This window comes from Perognathus longimembris, chromosome 24 (assembly GCF_023159225.1).
Source record: "Perognathus longimembris pacificus isolate PPM17 chromosome 24, ASM2315922v1, whole genome shotgun sequence".
Lineage (NCBI taxonomy): Eukaryota > Metazoa > Chordata > Mammalia > Rodentia > Heteromyidae > Perognathus > Perognathus longimembris.
The window spans coordinates 29,473,004-29,490,592 of record NC_063184.1 but is presented as its reverse complement, the minus strand read 5'-3'; the positions used below and the strand labels follow the sequence as shown (position 1 = coordinate 29,490,592).

Genomic DNA, 17,589 nt, shown 5'->3' with positions numbered 1-17,589 from the left:
GCTTTCCGGCTTCAAGGAGTTGGAGCCCGTGAGCTAATAATGTTTAGGGTTGTTGCTTTTGTTTCGTTTGCTGGTATGGGGCTTGAACTGAAGGCCTCAAGCACTTGCTTGGCTTATTCATTTAAGCCATTACTGTACCACTGGAACTACACCTCCAGTTCCAGCTTTTTGCTGGTTAATAGGAGACAAGGATCTCATAGACTTTTTCTACCTGGGCTGGTTTCAAACCACGATCCCAAGCTCTCAGCCCTCAGATCTCAGCCTCCTGAGTAGCCAGGATTCTAGGCGTGAGCCACTAGCACCCAGCAAGCTCTTAGGGTTCTAATAGCTAATGAAGTATCATCAATAAGCTGCAGGCACGGCAACCCCTTGTCTTTATTCTCGGCTGAAGTGAAATCACGGCAGAGCGTTAGCTCGGTAGCTCAGGACTCTTTTCATCCACACTATTCATTCAAGTCATCTGGGGAACTTTTCAGAAAGGACTGGTCCCAGTCTCCACTATGGACTAACTGAATAAACAAATCTTTATTAAACACCTATTATATTTTTCAACCTCCAGCCAGGGCTGAGAAGCTGGGTTTGCAGGGAGAGTTCACACGCCGAAGGGCAGCCAGATGACCTTGATGAACGACGCAATCCAGCCAACTGAACGGCATCTGAGGAAATCCTCGTTTGAAATGAATCTGCACCTCGCACGTCAGGTGTACCAACACAGCCAGCACTTCCTGTGCACATTCTATAGCCTGGACATGCTTCTCCACATCCTCGTGCAGGAGCACTTTGTCCCGCTGAACCTGTGACCGTCCCACATTTAACACGTGAGCAAAGCAGGTGAAGGACAGCTGTCACCCAGTTACTGTCACAGCTGGAATATGTGACAGACAGGATCTTAATCCCCCCCCACACACACACACATGACTGCTTCTCTCATGACTCTGATGTCATCCTAGAACGTGGCTCACCATACTTGGACTTGGGTGATGAATTCAATGATCAGAAAAGGTTGGAGAAGGGAGAACAGTGTCCAATCCAAATGCCCGCAGGGACCCGGAGGAAGAGCCCTGAGGACAGTGGGCAGGTGGGAAATGCGGGGGGGGGGGGGGGAGGGCTGAGAGGCAGGAGCTGTGGCAGATCGGGGAGCCCATGCCGGGGGAGGGAGAATGCAGACTGCAGCTATGTGGGGGATGGGCCCAGGACTGCTGTCTCTTCCAAGTTTTCAAAAGAAGCTGCAAGTCTGGATTAAAAAAAAAAAAGTGAAACCTCCAATTTCTAAAGTGTTGTCTCAAGTTATTAAACATATGGGGGGGGATGGATGGACACACACCAGTATACCAGCTGGGATCTCTGATGTCCCTTCTCACGCTCTCTCTCGCTCGCTCAATCTCTCTCTCTCTCCTACCCCTCAGTCTTTCATTTAAGAGCCACCGAATACTCTTTCTTGTTTTTAGATCCCTGTGACTAGAAACTACAGGCTCTTGCTTTCCTGCTTTCTGTGCAAAAGCTGAACTATGCTAACCCATATAAGATTCGGAAAGCTCAACGTCAATTTCCCCTCAGTTATTTTGATCAGAAGATGGACTGCTTGTCGAGTAAATGAGTAAACAAATCTTTATTAAACACCTACCGCCTCATCTCAGTCTCCGCCCAAGTCACTGGAGGAGAATTTACTATCCTCACTTGATAGTAAAATCAAGCCATAATTTGTTTTACTGATTATGACAGGACTAAGATATAATTCAGAGCAAATCATATACACAGAGGAAGTCATTCCTGTAGCAAAAGCCTAATATAATGTTGTTGGCCTATGAGACAAGCATTAGTCAAGCCTTCCAATCATAGCTCGGTAAAAGAATTTCATTTTATCATATTGTTATTACTCACCATGCTAATAAGATCTATGGAAAACAAAATTATAAAAAATCACAACCATAAACTTCTAAGTCAGAAATGGCAGAAGGAATCACAACCTAAGTAAAATATACACTTCATCCACTTAATAGTAGGTAATATTTATTGGGCTCTATTGATGTAGTAGACATTAATTAGTCATGATTTTGTAAATATATGCTCTGTGACACAGGAACTATTATTACTGTTATTTGAAAATGAGGCAACTGGAAGACAGAGAAGCTAAGTAAGCTTGCACACAGAGGAGCCTGTGGCAGAGCTGGAACGTGAACAGCTCAGAACCTACCAGAATCTGTGCACCTGGCATTACTTTCTGAACTTCAAAAGCACACGAGCTCTGTTTTGCCTCTTGCACGCAATACACAGCAAAGGGGAAAGAGACCAAAGTCACGGAGGATATTTTCAACCTCTTGATGCACAACCGCAACAAAAGCTTTTTGAAAGAAAGACTTCGGACAACCCAAGGTACTAGTACTCTCTGACGAGAAAAACCTACCACCCTCCACAAGCGCAGTAGCTTGTTTCAAAAGCCCAGGCCATTGCATTGCGGCGGATCAATCAGGTACGAGAGCATTTCTGCCTGGCCTTCCTCAGTCCCCTCTGAAAGGCAACTTCTTCAGAACACTCCAAACAATTCGCCCCCAGAGGCCCCCCCCACCTTTCCACTGGTCCTTCGCACTGCACTTCTAACAGAGTCGAGCTATACTTTGCTGACCTACGTCAAAATCATCACAGGAAGAGAGAAGTTATTTTGGAGTTTTCTTGTCCAGGCACTGAGAAGGGCCGGCACTTACTTATGCCTTGCTGATTTGGGCCTTTTTATGCCTCCCCACGCTACCAATGCTGGAAAATCGTACCCGGAACCTCATGTGTGCTAGGCAGCCACTCTACCACTGGACCACAGTCCCCAAGTCTCCAGACTCTTTTTTTTTTTTTAAGGAAGTGAAGAGTACCTGGCCATCTAAGAACCACAGAGATAAAACAATGAGAAAGGATTGGCCAATTGGGAGGCCATATCCTTTCTAGGCACACTGTCTGCTACATGTCACGGAACCCTAGGTCAGCCTAGGAAAAGCAGAGTTCCAAAAGGCCACCTTCTGACTTGACAGTGGGTATGTATCACTGTGAGTTTTATACAGTTAACCACCACAGAGGGGCCTCTGGGTGTGTGTGTGTGTGTGTGTGTGTGTGTGTGTGTGTGTGTGTGTGTGTGTGTACAGTGAAGCTGACTTTTAGAAAATAAACAGAAATAGGTACCCATGCGGATTAAGATTTGTATCAAACCAAAGTCTGATGTTAGTTTAGGAATCAACCTAAGATCTGCAACAATTGTAGCCAGGGTCAGCCCCTGAGGAGTGACAGGACCCGAGGGACAGGCCTTTGCTCCCACACCTAGTCAAGTGTCTTCTCCAGTATCACAACAAACACAAGTTAGAGACAGAAGGTAGAAACACACACACACACACACACACACACAGAGTTTCTCTCAAACAGAAGAGCAATGGTGTCTAGAACAGCCTGTCAAGTACCCTTAGCTATTTCTAAGCTCTGTGCTTTGTACATTATTTTCTTATAAAATATGACCGAAGACATCTCGGCTACCAGGAACCATAAAGTGTTTTGTACGCTTAGCCCTAGATGGTATGAATGAGTTACTGAGCTACACCTACCAAAGTAGGAGACAGAAGAGGGCACGAGAGAGGAGACAACATCATTATTCACAAGCTGTACCCCTCAAATGGTATCCTAAGAGGACATGAGCTAAGCCAAAATAGTAATGAAATCAGATGAGCAAAAACTCACCCGCTCATTTGACCATAAGTGGCCTCAGTTTGGGTATCTTCTCAGATCTACTCCTTCACCATAGAGCACACCCAGTCTCGATAAACCTCATGCTAGAAATCCCTGAATGCACCCAGAAATTCCTATTCGGTAGGTCACCCTCTCATTATCTTGTTCTGTGACGAGTCTGATTAAATTATAGAAAATTACTAATACATCAGTCAGAACAGAGAGATCAGCGCCAGCAGGGTTTTCTATTTGTTTTTCCCTCCTATTCTAATACTCCAGTAGATATATACACACACATATGTATATATATATATATATATATATTTTTTTTTTTTTTTAATGAAGAAGGCAGGACAGGGAAGTTCCAAAGGAGGGCTAAAGGATCCAATCATGTTCACTGATGGCACGAGTGACCACACAAACACAACAGTGCAGGAACACGGCCTCCTCCCTCCTTCCTTCCCAGCGTGGTGCTCAGAATTCTTAAACCCCTCTCCAAAGTGCAAACGGTGAAACTTAACACCCCTCCCGACCCCTCAGGATCAGGAGGTGCGGCCTTAAGAAGGTGACTGGGTCATAGGTCATAACAGATGCACAGGGTTAGGCCCCCGAGCTCGGGGCTGGACTTAGTCACTTCTCCAGGCAAGGGAGGACACAGCCAGAAGGCGACACTGTGGACACCCTGACACTCACCTGACCCTGAATCCGCAGCCGCCCAGACGGTGAACTTCCCAACTTCTAGAGCAGCTGAGCAAGAAGCACCTCTGTTGTGTAGAAATGACGGACCTAAGGTATTACGTGCCAGCAGCCCAAACGGACCAGGGCACAGAGCTCAGCTCAGAATTCTAAGACACCCGTGTGCATAAAGAAAGGGTCCAGGGTTTGTGATTCCGGGTGAGAGTTCTTTCCTCGATAACATCTGAAGCCACACGCCCAGAATTCCTAAGTCAACGAGTTTAACCAACCCAACCCATCACTATCTATTTCTAACCCAACTTTTTTCTACAAAAACAAAACAAAACATGTTGATAATCAGCAAGACCTACATACTGTAGACCAACTTTTGACCCCAGGAAAGTCAGCCTAGTGACTCCACCAACACACACTCTCCCATGGGTGTGTCCCTAGCCCTGTCTACCTAGCTTTACAAGCCTCCAAAGACGGACATGTTCCTGAACTTTCCTTGGACCTGACGTAACAGAGGTCATTCAATGGCTCAAAGATACGGAACGCACAGCAAGCTCTAACACTAGCTGGAAGCCATATACTTCTCCAGCAGGATTTATTAACACTTTGTTCAGAGATTAGTCAACTCACACCAGCTGTGTCGTCTCCGCTGCGAGATGGCAGCGTCGCAGATAAATTAAAAATCAACTTTTTTTTTTTACTAGAAACTATTTTTAAACTTTAGAGGGAAAGTGATTTTTTTTTTTTTTTGAGCAATCCTCATTTCATCAGGAAACCCCGGTAATCCCTTCTTGGCTGTATTAGGAATCCGTGATGTCCTCTTTGCGGAACAGATAGGCATAATTATCCCCCATCAACCTAGACTGCTTCCTTGGTACCTGAGAATCATTACCCCTGGCTGGCAGGAACGATGAAATACCCTGCTACTTCAGGCTGAAAATTTTCCCTACGTGGTTCCTGTCACGGTTAGTCAGGAGGTATTGCCTGGTCACTGCAAAAATTATTGAGAATACATAGAGGGAAAGAGTGAAGTCCCTTCTCTTCCATCTGACACAAAAAGATTGGTAAAAATATAACAAAGAAAGGATCCTGGAACTTCCCAGTCATGTTGTCTCCTAGTTTTACTAGAAAGCAAAGGAGGATTTTGAGTTGTTGTTTTCTTAAGTTTTGTTGATGAAGAGCCCAATAACCTGTTCCGATCTTGACCCACAACTGAGTAAACAGTGAAAATACTAGAAGAATAACTTTTATTAACTTTTCCTCTGTGCTCCCTTTGGGAAAAGCCATCAGGCAAATTTCCAGTAGTAAATAAACATAATAGGATCTCAAGTTGTATGTGTTTATAAGTAAATGGATGCTAATGAGAAAGTCTTAAAAGTGCTGTTCACCAATGGTCAAAGCACTTACGGATGCAATAAATACGGAAAAGAGCCCCTCACCTCTTCTCTCTCCGCCTGTAACGTTCGCAGAGGGCCAAGCCCCAGGCCTGGGAAGCAGTCGTGGCATTAGTTTCCCTCTCTCTTCTTCCTCAGGCTAACAGACATTCTTAAATTACACAGTTCAGGATTCTGCTAAAGATAAGCTCCTGGCACGGCTCTCAGGACCTCTAGGATATTCTGAACAGAGCACTGAACCAGGTTCCAACAGAAAGAACTTTTGTAAAAACAAAACAAAAATGAAAAAAACATCAACAGCATCGGAGTCATGTGTAAATCCCAAAATGACCGTTACTGCTCTAAGCTAAGAAATAGGTGCTTTCTTTTGAATAATGATCTCTAAAGCCATGGCACAAATACAACATCCTTTGCTGGAGCACCTCCAGGAGTATTACAGAACCTCTTTGTGATTAGTAGACAGTAAGATCATCATTCAGCTCTATAGGAAAGCCCATATTCTTCTGCGTATGTATGAGGCCCATCTAACACAACATAGATCCATTCTCTCTGTGTGTCTGTCTCTTTCTCCCTCCTTCTCTCCCTCTCCTTTCTCCCTCTTCAGAGGCCCAGGAGGAAATGACTGTGTAGAATTTTAAATCAGAAACCCAAGGCTTAAGTTAGTAGTGTCAGGTTAAAGGCTCCCCCATTCTCCAAAGCTAATTCAGTTCTCAACAGTCCCCGGGGTGTCTAGCTGAACAGAGGAGCAAGGAAACCTTAGCAGGCCAGAGCCCAGCCAGGGGAATTGCTGGGACTCTGTGCCAGGAGTGGAGGCTCACCCCAGGCTTGATATCAGATAATTCCAAGCCCTCGACTAAGCCACTGGAGAGTGGAACTTCCAGGGTCCCTGAGTCTGTGCTCACAAGCCGGAGGATGTGGGCTTTGTGTGGTCAAACTGCAGCGAACTAGTCGTAAAGAGACCCAGGCTCAATGCATATAAAGAATACACCTTAGCTAGCTTCAGTCCCATTGTTGGGGTGGGGGGGGAGAGGAAATAACAGAAAGCACCAAATCTTCTCGATTGAGATTGCACAAGATTCTTGTTTAAATATCGCAGCTTTTCATGTTTACAGATTCTTTCACTCATCCGTAGTGGCTCTAATCACACTTTAGTATTTACTAGAAAGGGCTCTCTGGCCTCAATTTATCCTAGTTCATTGTCCTCACCGCCTCCCATCTTCTCCTTTCCCCCTCCCCGCTAGGATCGATTCAAAAAAAAAAAAAAAATCTGCCTCTGCAGAACTCCTTAAAGCCCCCTGGGTTGACTTCTATCAGGCAACTTTAATCCCCAGACTTAACTATATTTTAACTTCCATTCAATGTTTCTCCAGAGGGGGAAAGAAAACCCTCTTCACCCTAAACAGTTCAGACTTAGGTCTGCAGTTCCATCCTCAGTCATGGTTCTATACGCAACAGACAACAACCCAACCCTAATGTCGACCCACGTCAAGGCTTTCCTTACATCCCCATAACGGCTGGGCAAGTTTCGCCAAAGCCTCCTCAACTCAGCAGCCCCTGGGGCTGGGGGGCTGACTTGCAAAAGAACACTCTTACTTGCCAGAAAACTGCTCTCTTAGGCCGAATGCAAACTGCTTATAAAACGTGTGTAAACCCTTACATCCGCCCCCCCCCCCCACCTTCACCACCAACCAACCACCACTGCCCAAAACAAGACATCACACACACAAATAATAATAATAATCCAGGTGCACAGGGGTGGGGGGGGATGGGGAGGAGCTCCACGCATGAAGACTCCCCTCTTCAAATAAATATTTTTTTTTTTTTTAAAATGAAATGAAATACGAATGCCAGGAAGGACGGAAACAGTGTTTCCAAAGGTGCCTGGCTTCTCACTCCGAGTACAAGCGGCTTCCCGCGGGCGGAGGAGGGCGGCGGGGCGGGGGGGGGGGGGGGTGTCGTTTTCCCCTCTCTTTCTTTCTTTCTTTGGTGTCCGATGGGGAGGGGGGGAGCGGGAGGTGGGCGAGCCCGCCGCCGGTAACGGGGTAACCGGGGTGGGGGTGGGGTGGGGACCCCGGCCCCCCCACCCCCACCCCCGCCGCGCGCCAGGCCCACCGGGCGCCGAGCTAAAATGGAGCCCGCGCTTCCTCCGCGCCGCCGCCGCCGCCGCCGCCGCCGCCGCCCGCCAGGGCAGACACCGGAGGTCAGGGTCAAGGTCACGGGCAGGGCAGGCTGCAGCTGCCCGCGCCGCGCCCGGGCCGGCGGGAGGGAGGGAGGGCGGGAGGGAGGGAGGGAGGGAGGGAGGGCGGAACCGGCTCGGGCTCAACCCCCGACTGTGATAAACCCCTTCTCCTCTCCCCCCCACCACCCCCCCCCGGCTGCCCTCGCCACCAACGTATTTTATTATATTTTATTTTTAAATGATTAAAAAAAAAAGTAGAGGACGGGGTGGGGTGGGTGAGTGGGTGGGTGAGTGGGAGCGGAGAAGAAAGGGAAAGTGACCGGATCACCCCGCCGCCCCGCGCTCCCCCAAAGTTGCCATCTAAGGGCAAGTTCGCGGGACACCCCGAAGCCCGGCGGGTCCCGCGGTGGGGGCTCCCCCCGCCCCTCCTCCCCGCCCCCGGGATGCCCGCCTCCTTCCTTTGCCCCCACCCCCTCTCCATCCCACCCCATCCACACCCACCCACACGCGCCCCCCCCCCGGGGTCCCCGCCGGCCACGCGCCGCGCCGCGCCGCGCGCTCCGCCACCAACTGCGGCGACTTTTTCCGTGGGTCGCCGGCGGCTCCGCCTCGCCCCGCACCGCCGGCTCCTGTGCACACACGCGCACACACCCGCACACACACACACACACGCGCACGCACAGATCCCTCTCTCTATATGTTACATGTGCGAGATGATCCTCGGAACCTCTAGCGGGCAGGCGAAGAAAGGACCGCACGGGGGCAGGAAGAAGGGGGGAAAACGGCACAACCCCGGCCCTGCGCGCCGACTCCCTGCGCACCGACCGGGGAAGGGGGGGGGGGGAGAGAGAGAGAGAGAGAGAGAGAGGAGAGAGTGCGTGCGGAGCGCACGGCCTGCGCGCGCCCTCGCCCCGCGGCCGCGGCCTGGGCCCGGCGAGGGGGCGCCCCGTTCCCCCCCCCCCTTCCCCGGGTCCCCACCACCACACTCCTCCCCGCCGCGGCCCCCTCGCGCCCGGGGAGGGAGGGAGGGAGGGAGGTGGTGGGGTGAGGGGGGGGGGGGAGACATCGATCGCCGCCTGTCTGCGGCGGAAGCGCCCGGCCCCGGCCGAGACACCAGCGCCTTAACCCTTCCCCCACCCGCCGTGAACTTCAGGTGACCGACCACGTCGGCCGCCCCGGCGCGCCCGCCCGCCCGCCCCCCAAGCCCGGGGCTGCGCGGCCCCGGCTCCCCCCCCCCCACAACCCAACCGCGGGGAGGGGAGGGCACGGGAGGTGGGGGGGGGGAAGAGGCTGACCCTCGGTTCCCCCCCCCCCAACCCCGGCCGACCCCTCCCTCCGGCGCCTCCCCTCCCCCCGCCACCCCGCCCCGCCGCCGGCTCCCCTGCCCCCTCTCCCCTGCATTCAAGGAGCCCGGCGGCCCCGGGGATATTTTTAGTTGCTTCTTTTCTCCTTCACTTTTAGCTTCAGCAGCATCTCGGAACGCTCGGAGCCCGGAGAGATGGGGCGGGTGGGTGGGGAGGGGGGTGGGGGGCGGGGGGGACGAGCGGGGGGGGGGGGTGGAGGAAAAGTTAGGAGTCTGGCGAAGAAAGGCCGAGGGCGGGCGCGGGGGGGGGGGCCGGGGGCGCGGAGGAGGAGGGGCGGGGGTGACCAGGCCGAGCCGGCGGGCGTCCCCCCCCCCACCTCCCCCCCGTGGGTGTGCGCCCTGGGCCGCCGCCGGGGAGAGCGGCGCTGCACTTTAGTCCCGGACTCCGCTCGGGATCGCCGGGGAAAGGGGGGACGGGGGAGGGTGGAGGGGGGGTGGGCTCCCGAGTACTGCCCGGCTCCGTCTACTCCCGCTGACCCCCTGCATTTGATTGCGGCCGGGAGCCCCCGCCCCGGCCTGCCTGCCTCCTTCCCCGGGGGGCTCTGCGGGGACCTCGCGAGCCGCCCCGGCCTCCCGCCCGCCGCCTCGGCGCGGCTCCCGCACCCCCACATCCGCCCGCCGCTGCCCCCGGCCTCGCTCGCCCGCCCCGCGCCCACGGCGCGCCCCCCTCGGTCCGGCGCCGCGGGAGCAGCCGCCCCGGCGGCTCGGGTGTGTGTCCCCCCCACCCACCCACCCCGCGCGGGTCCGCGTGCGGCGTCCCCCACGCCCTCCCCGCGTGTGTCCCCCCCACCATCACCCCGCGTGCGGTGCCCCCCACGCCCTCCCCGGCTTCTCCCCCCCCCCCCCAGCCGCCGCCGCCTCCGCCCGCGGCCCGGAGCTCCGAGCCCGGGCCCGACCCTCCCCGGCGCAACCTTTACCCGGAGACCGACCTCTCCCGGGTCCCCGGGGCCGCGCGCCCCGACCTCCCCGCCACACACACACACCCCACGCCATGTCACGGCCCCCGACCCCCCGCGCGCCCCGACCCCGCACCCCGCAGGGGCGCACGGAGGGGGGGGGGAAGAGCCGCCGGGGATTCCTGTGGGGGAGCTCGCCACCTCTCCAACCCACCCCCCCGTCCCCACACACACACACCCCGACACCCCGATAAAGCCGGCGTCCGCGCGGCCCCCTCCCCTGCCACCCGGCGTGGGGAGGGGGAGGAGGAAAGGAGAAGAGGGGGGGGGGAAACAGGCCCGATCTCCAGGAACCGGGGAAGGGGGGGGGTGCGTGTGTGGAGGAGAAGAAGGAGCAGCCGCCGCCGCCGCCGCGGCCGAGGGGGGCGAGAGAAAGAAAGAAAAAAGAGCGAGCGAATGGAAAGGGCACGGGGCTGATGATCACCAACATGGCTGCCTCGGCACAGACCTCGGCGAGGAGTAACCCGGGCCGCGTCTTTGTCGGCTTCACCTCCGTAACCCTAAACTGAGGCCGGCCGGCCCTGGCCGCCCCGGGGAGGCTGGCGGCGGGGGGATCCGGGGCGCGGCGGGGGATCCGGGGCGGCACGGCGGGGATCCGGGGCGGGCAGGGCCGCGGCGGGACGCGGGGCGGGCGAGGGGGCGACTTACGTGAGGGAAGGCGCTGGGGCTGCTCCTGCTTCCTCCGGGGCATTTTCCCCCGCGCTCACATCCTCCTCCTCGGGTAATGGGAGATCACAGAAACCCCCGTGGGGGGCCGATGAGGGAGAGGCACGCACGGGCAGGGCCACGGAGGTAGTTGGGGGGCGGGCGCGCGGGGAGGGGGGGTGGGTGGAGGGGGGGACCCCCTGCTCTCCGAGGTGTGCAGAAATAAAAATAAAATAAAAATAAAAAAAAAAAAAGACCAGGATCGCAGCTCGCTCGGCGGAGCCCGGAGCGGGGTTTTCTTCTCTCGCTCGCTCTCTCGCTCGCTCTCTCGCTCTTTTTTTTTTTCTTTCCTTTCTCTTTTTTTTTTTTAATTTTTTTTTTTTTTTGGTCGTGCACCTGGCTTGTCCCCCGAGCGTGATATTCTTCAATGGACTCGGATCTGCTAGGTGTGAGTGAGTGTGTGCGTGTCCGGCGCCCGCGTGTGCCGGCGGGCAGCGGTGGAGGCGCGCCGGGGGTGTGCGGGGCGCGCGGGGGGCGCGGAGGGCCGGGCAAGGCAGGCAGGCAGGCAGGCAGGCAGGCAGGCAGGCAGGGCCGGGCAGGCAGGGTAGGGCGGGCGGGCGGGTGGCCGGGCGGGCGGGCGGGCGGGCGGGCCGGGCGGGCCGGGCGGGCCGGGCGCGCGGAGCCGCCGAGCCCCTAACACTAAGTCGGGATCAAAGGGCAGCGGCGGCGCGGCTCGCTCTCCCCGGCTCGCTCGCGCGCCCTGCTCTCCCCTCGCTCCCTCTGGCTCTGTCACACACACACACACACACACAGACTGAGGGGGAAGAGCGAGAGCCAGGCACACACACACACACACGCGCGCGCACACGCACGCACACACACACACACACACACAGCCGGGGAAAGGTGCCCTAAGGCTCCCCGGGGCCCGGCTCGGCCTCGCGCGGTCGGTCGGCGGCGCGGCGCCCGGGGGGGGGGGGGGGGAGTGGGGAGGGAAGAGGAGGAGGGGGGCGCGCACGGGGGCGGATGGAGTTCCGCAGACACCCCCCCCTCCCCTCCCCGCTCTGGGGGACACCGTGGGGGGGTGGGGTGGGCCGGCCGAGGGGCACAGGGGCAGGGAGAAAAGTTTCCTCCACCCCCCCACTCTTCCCCCACTGCATTATTATTTTTTTTACTGTTATTTTTTTTCCTCCAAAATTAAAAAAAAAACTACATTAACTACATTCTTCACTTTTGTCTTATTTATGTTTTGTTCTGGATTTTTTTTTTAAATCCTTCAGGGTCTTTTTATTTATTTATTATTGCCCCCCCCCCACCAGACATACACCATCCATTCCTCCCTTAACTCTGGGAAGGTGGAGGGAGGGGAGGGGGTGGTGGACGGTGTTGTTAGACCCATAAGCCCGGTTGAAAAATAATGATCAAATGGGTGGAAGGAATAAATGTCCAGTTTGGGGAGAGCCTGGCCGCAGTTAACTGCTTTGGAAAACTGCTGCCTACATGAAATTGACAGGGTTTCAGGTCCCGACAATGGAGGGAAACAAAGCCAGGTCACCCCCGCCCCCCCCCCTTGGTTGACTTACTGCTTCTCCATGGCACCCTGCAATCTGGACCTCTGAAATGCACTACCCCCCCCCCCCACCTATGACAATGCAGGCATATGAAGTTTTACCCTGGAGCAATTGTAGTGTGCATTAGGAGCTCAAGATAGCCGTTTTCATGAACCGATAGGCGTGCATTACTTTTAACAAACCACACATCTTCCTTCAAAGACAGACATAAAAGGGGGGAACCAGAAAAGGTCCCAGTCTCACTCAGCACAAAAGGTAGTTGGTGGGAGAGACAAGTGTTGTCTTCGTGACTTGCAGTCATTTGGATAGGACTGCACTCCGGAGTTGTTAATGATTTAAACTCCAAAACTTGCTACTACAATTGAAGTTTTAAAAAAAAAAAAAAAAGGCCTGAAGACTTGTTTCATAAAACTCTTTTTCTAAGGGGAAACTTTGAACTTAGCGGAATATATCATATGTCATGAGTCAGATACAGCAAAAAATAAAATATAGAAGGTGCATTATTGAGCTACATCTTCCCTTTTGGAGATTTAAGAAAACTCTGACTCATCATCTTAGTATGTTAAATATTTTCCTACCAATTCTCAAGTAGGTTCTTTTTTTTTTTTTGATCAAAGAAATGGAGGTACCTTGAAGGTGTATAGAACATTCCATGAATCATTCTTCCTTGAGATTCTGACTTGGAAATTAATGATGTTGAAAGACAGTTATGGCGGTTCAATTCTGGCAAAGCTCCTTTTAAAATAACCATAAGGCTTTAGAGTATACACCTTTCCTACAAAAGCTTAGAGACTATTGAATCCCCCCCCCCCCAAAAAAAAGATACACAAAATCTCAGGAGGAGGCCTTCCTGTCAACTCCTCTCAAAACATCTAGCTTCCTTGTCTGGAGTTATGTTATCTGAAACAAGGTTTTAACACCTGCCTGCCTTTTCTCCAAACCCCAAACAGTGCAGTCAAGTCCAAGAGGAAGCATCACCTTTAAATCAGTTCTTGATAAAATGTTAGCTTTAAAAAAAAAAAAAGTAGTTACCCAGACACCAATGGCTCACTCCTATAATCCTAGCTACAGGAGAAGATCTGAGGATCGCCATTCCTGAACAGGAAAATCTATGAGACTCCTATCTCCAATACCAAAGTACCAAATACCAATACCAAGTACCAAAAATAAAATAAAATAAAATAAAATCTAGAAATGGAGGCGTGGCTCAGATGGTAGAATGCCAACATTGAGTGGAAAAACAAACAGGGATACTATACAGCCCAGGCCCCGAGTTCAAGCCCCAGTACTGGCACGCCAAGTCTCACTCCCCCAAAAAGACGTTAAATTTCCCTACATTATCATTTGAAATCTATCTTTCAACTCAGACTAAAATCAGCTCAACATCAATTAGATGGCCCATTCGACTAGAAATTAATAGACAAGTGATAAGTCGGGGATCTCCATACCAAGTCAACCCATTGCCCAGAGTCTGTAGATTCTAGAAGATTCAGCGCTTAACCCCCAGGTAAATGCTATAGTTATAGCTCCCCGAGAAAACCTTTGGCTAGGACGTTGAGAGTTTCTATTCTGTGTAAACACACCACCACCTTTTGCAGAATTGCTCCTCTTTTCACATTGTTTAGTACACTATAATTGAAAACACACTTTAGGCCTTTCCTCAAAGCAGAGTCCATTTCCTGCGACCTTTTAAAGGCATTTGGGCAAATGCTGTCAACTTTTAATTATATAGGTGTTTTATCAACAGCCAAAAGCATTTTTTAAATTGAATCTACTCATACTACCACCTCTCTCCAAAAAATCATTTGGCGTAGTACATATCACAATGGAGAATGGAAATAAGGACCAGACATTTTCAGGTTGGGATCTGTGTTTCAACAACACTCCTCAAGGTCATCCGCATTTCACCCCTTAATTACTACTGTGTGCTCCGGGAACACAAACTCATTTTAATGTTAGGCTCACCTGAAATATTAGGAAGACAAATAACGGGCGATCACGCCAATAGATTTCAAGATCCAAACTGAATACCTAATTGAGGGCTCATCATAAGCATGGAGTGTGGTTGGTTAAAATCATTGGATTGAGACGTGCTGTTAGATTCACACCCCTGTCCCCAGGGTCAGACTTTCAAGACAGTACTTTACCTTAGTAGTCATAGCAAGTACTATGTTCATCCGCATCTCCCAGCGCCTCTCCGCGGTGAGATTAACATAGATTTTTCTGAAAATTGGGTATTCTAAAAAAATGTTGTGTGTTGGGCTGGCAGTGTGTGGGGTGATCTCGGTGTGGGGACAGTTGGGGGAGGGGAGCACTTCCTCTAAAGTAGTGCAAAGTCGGGGGGGGGGGGTCTGTGGAGGGGTCTGCGGGGTGGGGACTATTTCCATAGTAACAGTGCCATGTGGTGCTCCCCTTTCTTCCTGTTGACTTGTTCACGGATGGTGTGTAAAATGCTGGCACCTTACACCAATCGAGGCAGGGGCTCCAAAATAAAAAGCAGATTCATGTAAGATCTATTCTTGGGGGGAAAAAAAAAGGAATCATTTTATTAAATCTGAGCTCCTGAGGACGAGACTTTTAAATATCCTTTGTGACAACGTCGTAGGTGTAAATAAAAATGTTCCTGCTCCGGCAGTCTGAAGTTGCGTGAAGAAAATCACCCGTGGAAACAGGGTCATGGGCATTAATTTTACTCCAAAGAATGATTGGCAGACAAACTTAAGACTGGGGTATTTCTCAAAAAAAAAAAAAAAAAAAGAGTGAAAGGAGCCTCTAATTTCAAGGAAAACACTGAATAGCAATTTTTTTGGCAATGACGATATTTGCACTGGCAAATGAGAATTTGAAATTTAGATAACTTGTGTTCATTACCATGCATTTAGCGACTTTCTAACATCCAGGAGGGTCGTTTTGAAAATATCCATGGTGACGTTAATAGATGTGTCAAGATTTTGGAAGGTCAGCATAACGCAGTTCAACCCACATTTTCCAGATGACCAAGGCATGATGTTACTGAACACGTTGTAGAAGCAGATTCACTCAACGTGCAAAATAAATCAATGGATTTTAGTGCAAAATAATAGCAAATGTTCATTGGTATGGTTTCAGATTCCACACAGTAAGTAACTGTTTAGAAACTACTACTCATCAAGTTTTAGTGTTGTATCAGAGAAAAATAGAGATATCTGAAAAGGCTATTAATATATTCCTCTTCTAACTATATACCTGTGTAAGGGTGGATTTTTCCTCTTACAGTGTGTGTGTGTGTGTGTGAGTGTCTGTCTGTCAGTCTGTATGCCAATACAGGGGCTTGAACTCTGGGTCCTACCCTCTTGCTTGGTTTTTTTCATGCAGGGCTGGCTTTTTTTTTTTTTTTTTGCCACTTCAACCACACTTACAGGCTGCTCTGATGTCTCCCTTATGGAACAGTCTCACAGAAACCGGCTTTCCAATCAGGTCTGAGCAGAAGGCTTGCGTGGAACCCTCTTCTGACATTTGAAACAGTCACACCAAGCCAGGCCGCCTGGGGCTCACATCCCTAATCCTAGCTACCCAAGAGGCTACAATCTGAGGATGGAGGTTTGAATCTACCTCAGGCCAAAAGAAAAAAAAAAAATTCCCAGAGACTCTTATCTTCAAGTAGCAGCAAAATGCCAGACTGGAGGCATGGCTCAAATGGCAGAGCAACAGCCAAAACTTTGGGGACCTGCCTCCCTCGCCTGGTGCACCTTGTCAGCTTCGGTCTTCTCGGTGTTTGTTGCTGGTGTGAACCCTAGTTTGAAATAAAACTCTCGTCTCCTCATCTTTATTTGCTAGGATTATAACCTCTCTAGTCAGTTCAGCCTTCCCAGGCCTTCCTTTGTGATCAGAGTGGACAGGAACTCGCGCAAGCAGTTGCCCACCCCCCCCCCCACACACACCTGCACCCCGCTTTCAGGCACTTGGGGGCTGATTGGTCACATCTTTTAATGGACTTCTAGGTTGCCTGACCCAGGGGCCTGCGCCCTGACTCAGATCACACTGCTGTCTCCTTGGGAGGCCCTTCTTCCATTTTGGCTTTTCCCATAGCTCCCGCCACCCTCACCCCCACCCCCAGCTGCAGTCAGCTCTGATGCATCTCTCTACAACATCTGTCTTTCCCTTTTATGAGCAGGCCCTCATCCTCCTTACCCACAATGCTTCACCCGCTCAGGACAGCATGGTAAGATTGCTACCGATCACCTGCTAAGCATCTCCTTCTGAGAACAAAGCATTAGGAAGGCCCCGGGGGGGAGGGGGCAAGTTAATTAGAACTGTACTTGAAGTACAAGGCCCTGAGTTCAAGCCTCGATTCTGCTGAAAATGTGAAAGGAAAAAAAAAAAAAAAAGAGCATTGTGAGTCATAAAGGATAATGAAAGAAAAGTTATCAAATACCCAGGTTTGGGGGCTGGGGATATGGCCTAGTGGCAAGAGTGCTTGCCTCATATACATGAGGCCCTGGGTTCAATTCCCCAGCACCACATATACAGAAAACAGCCAGAAGTGGCGCTGTGGCTCAAGTGGCAGAGTGCTAGCTAGCCTTGAGCAAAAAGAAGCCAGGGACAGTGCTCAGACCCTGAGTCCAAGCCCCAGGACTGGCAAAAAAATAAAAATAAAAACATACCCAGGTTTGCTTTGTTCTGCGTGCCAGTCCTGGGGCTTGAACTCAGGGTCTAGGTGCTGTCCCTCAGCTTTTTTGCTGAAGGTTGGTGCTCAGCCACTTGAGCCACAGCACTACTTCTGGCTGTTGGGAGGTTAATTCAAGATAAAAGTCTCAGAGACTTTACTGCCTCAGATCTCAGATCTCAGCCTTCTGTAGAGCTGGATTACAGGCATAAACCACTGGTTATAATACACTTTGTATCTATAATTATATATTAATTATTTCATATTTTGGAGACCTACACATAAAATGAAAGTGGACTCAATCAAGCAGTTCCTGTAGTCAGGAACTAATGAATGGCTCATGCTTATAAACTTATCTTCTCAGGAGGTTGAGATCTGAGAATCAAGATCAGAGTTTGCTAGGGCAGACAAACCCTCCAAATAACCATGAGAAATGTAGGCATAGTTCAC

At 51.6% G+C, this 17,589-nt stretch overlaps 1 protein-coding gene across 6 annotated transcripts in view; it reads right to left on the bottom strand.

Annotated features, from left to right (window-relative positions):
* Znf827 (zinc finger protein 827) overlaps positions 1 to 11,109 on the bottom strand; it is a 166,117-nt gene extending 155,008 nt beyond the window's left edge. For all 6 annotated transcript variants that reach the window (XM_048333774.1, XM_048333769.1, XM_048333772.1 and 3 more), the window contains exon 1: positions 10,927 to 11,109. In XM_048333774.1, the coding sequence (XP_048189731.1) occupies positions 10,927 to 10,969 (43 nt within the window). In that variant the 5' untranslated portion in view covers positions 10,970 to 11,109. The remainder of the gene's footprint in view (positions 1 to 10,926) is intronic.
* Positions 11,110 to 17,589: the final 6,480 nt, after the last annotated feature.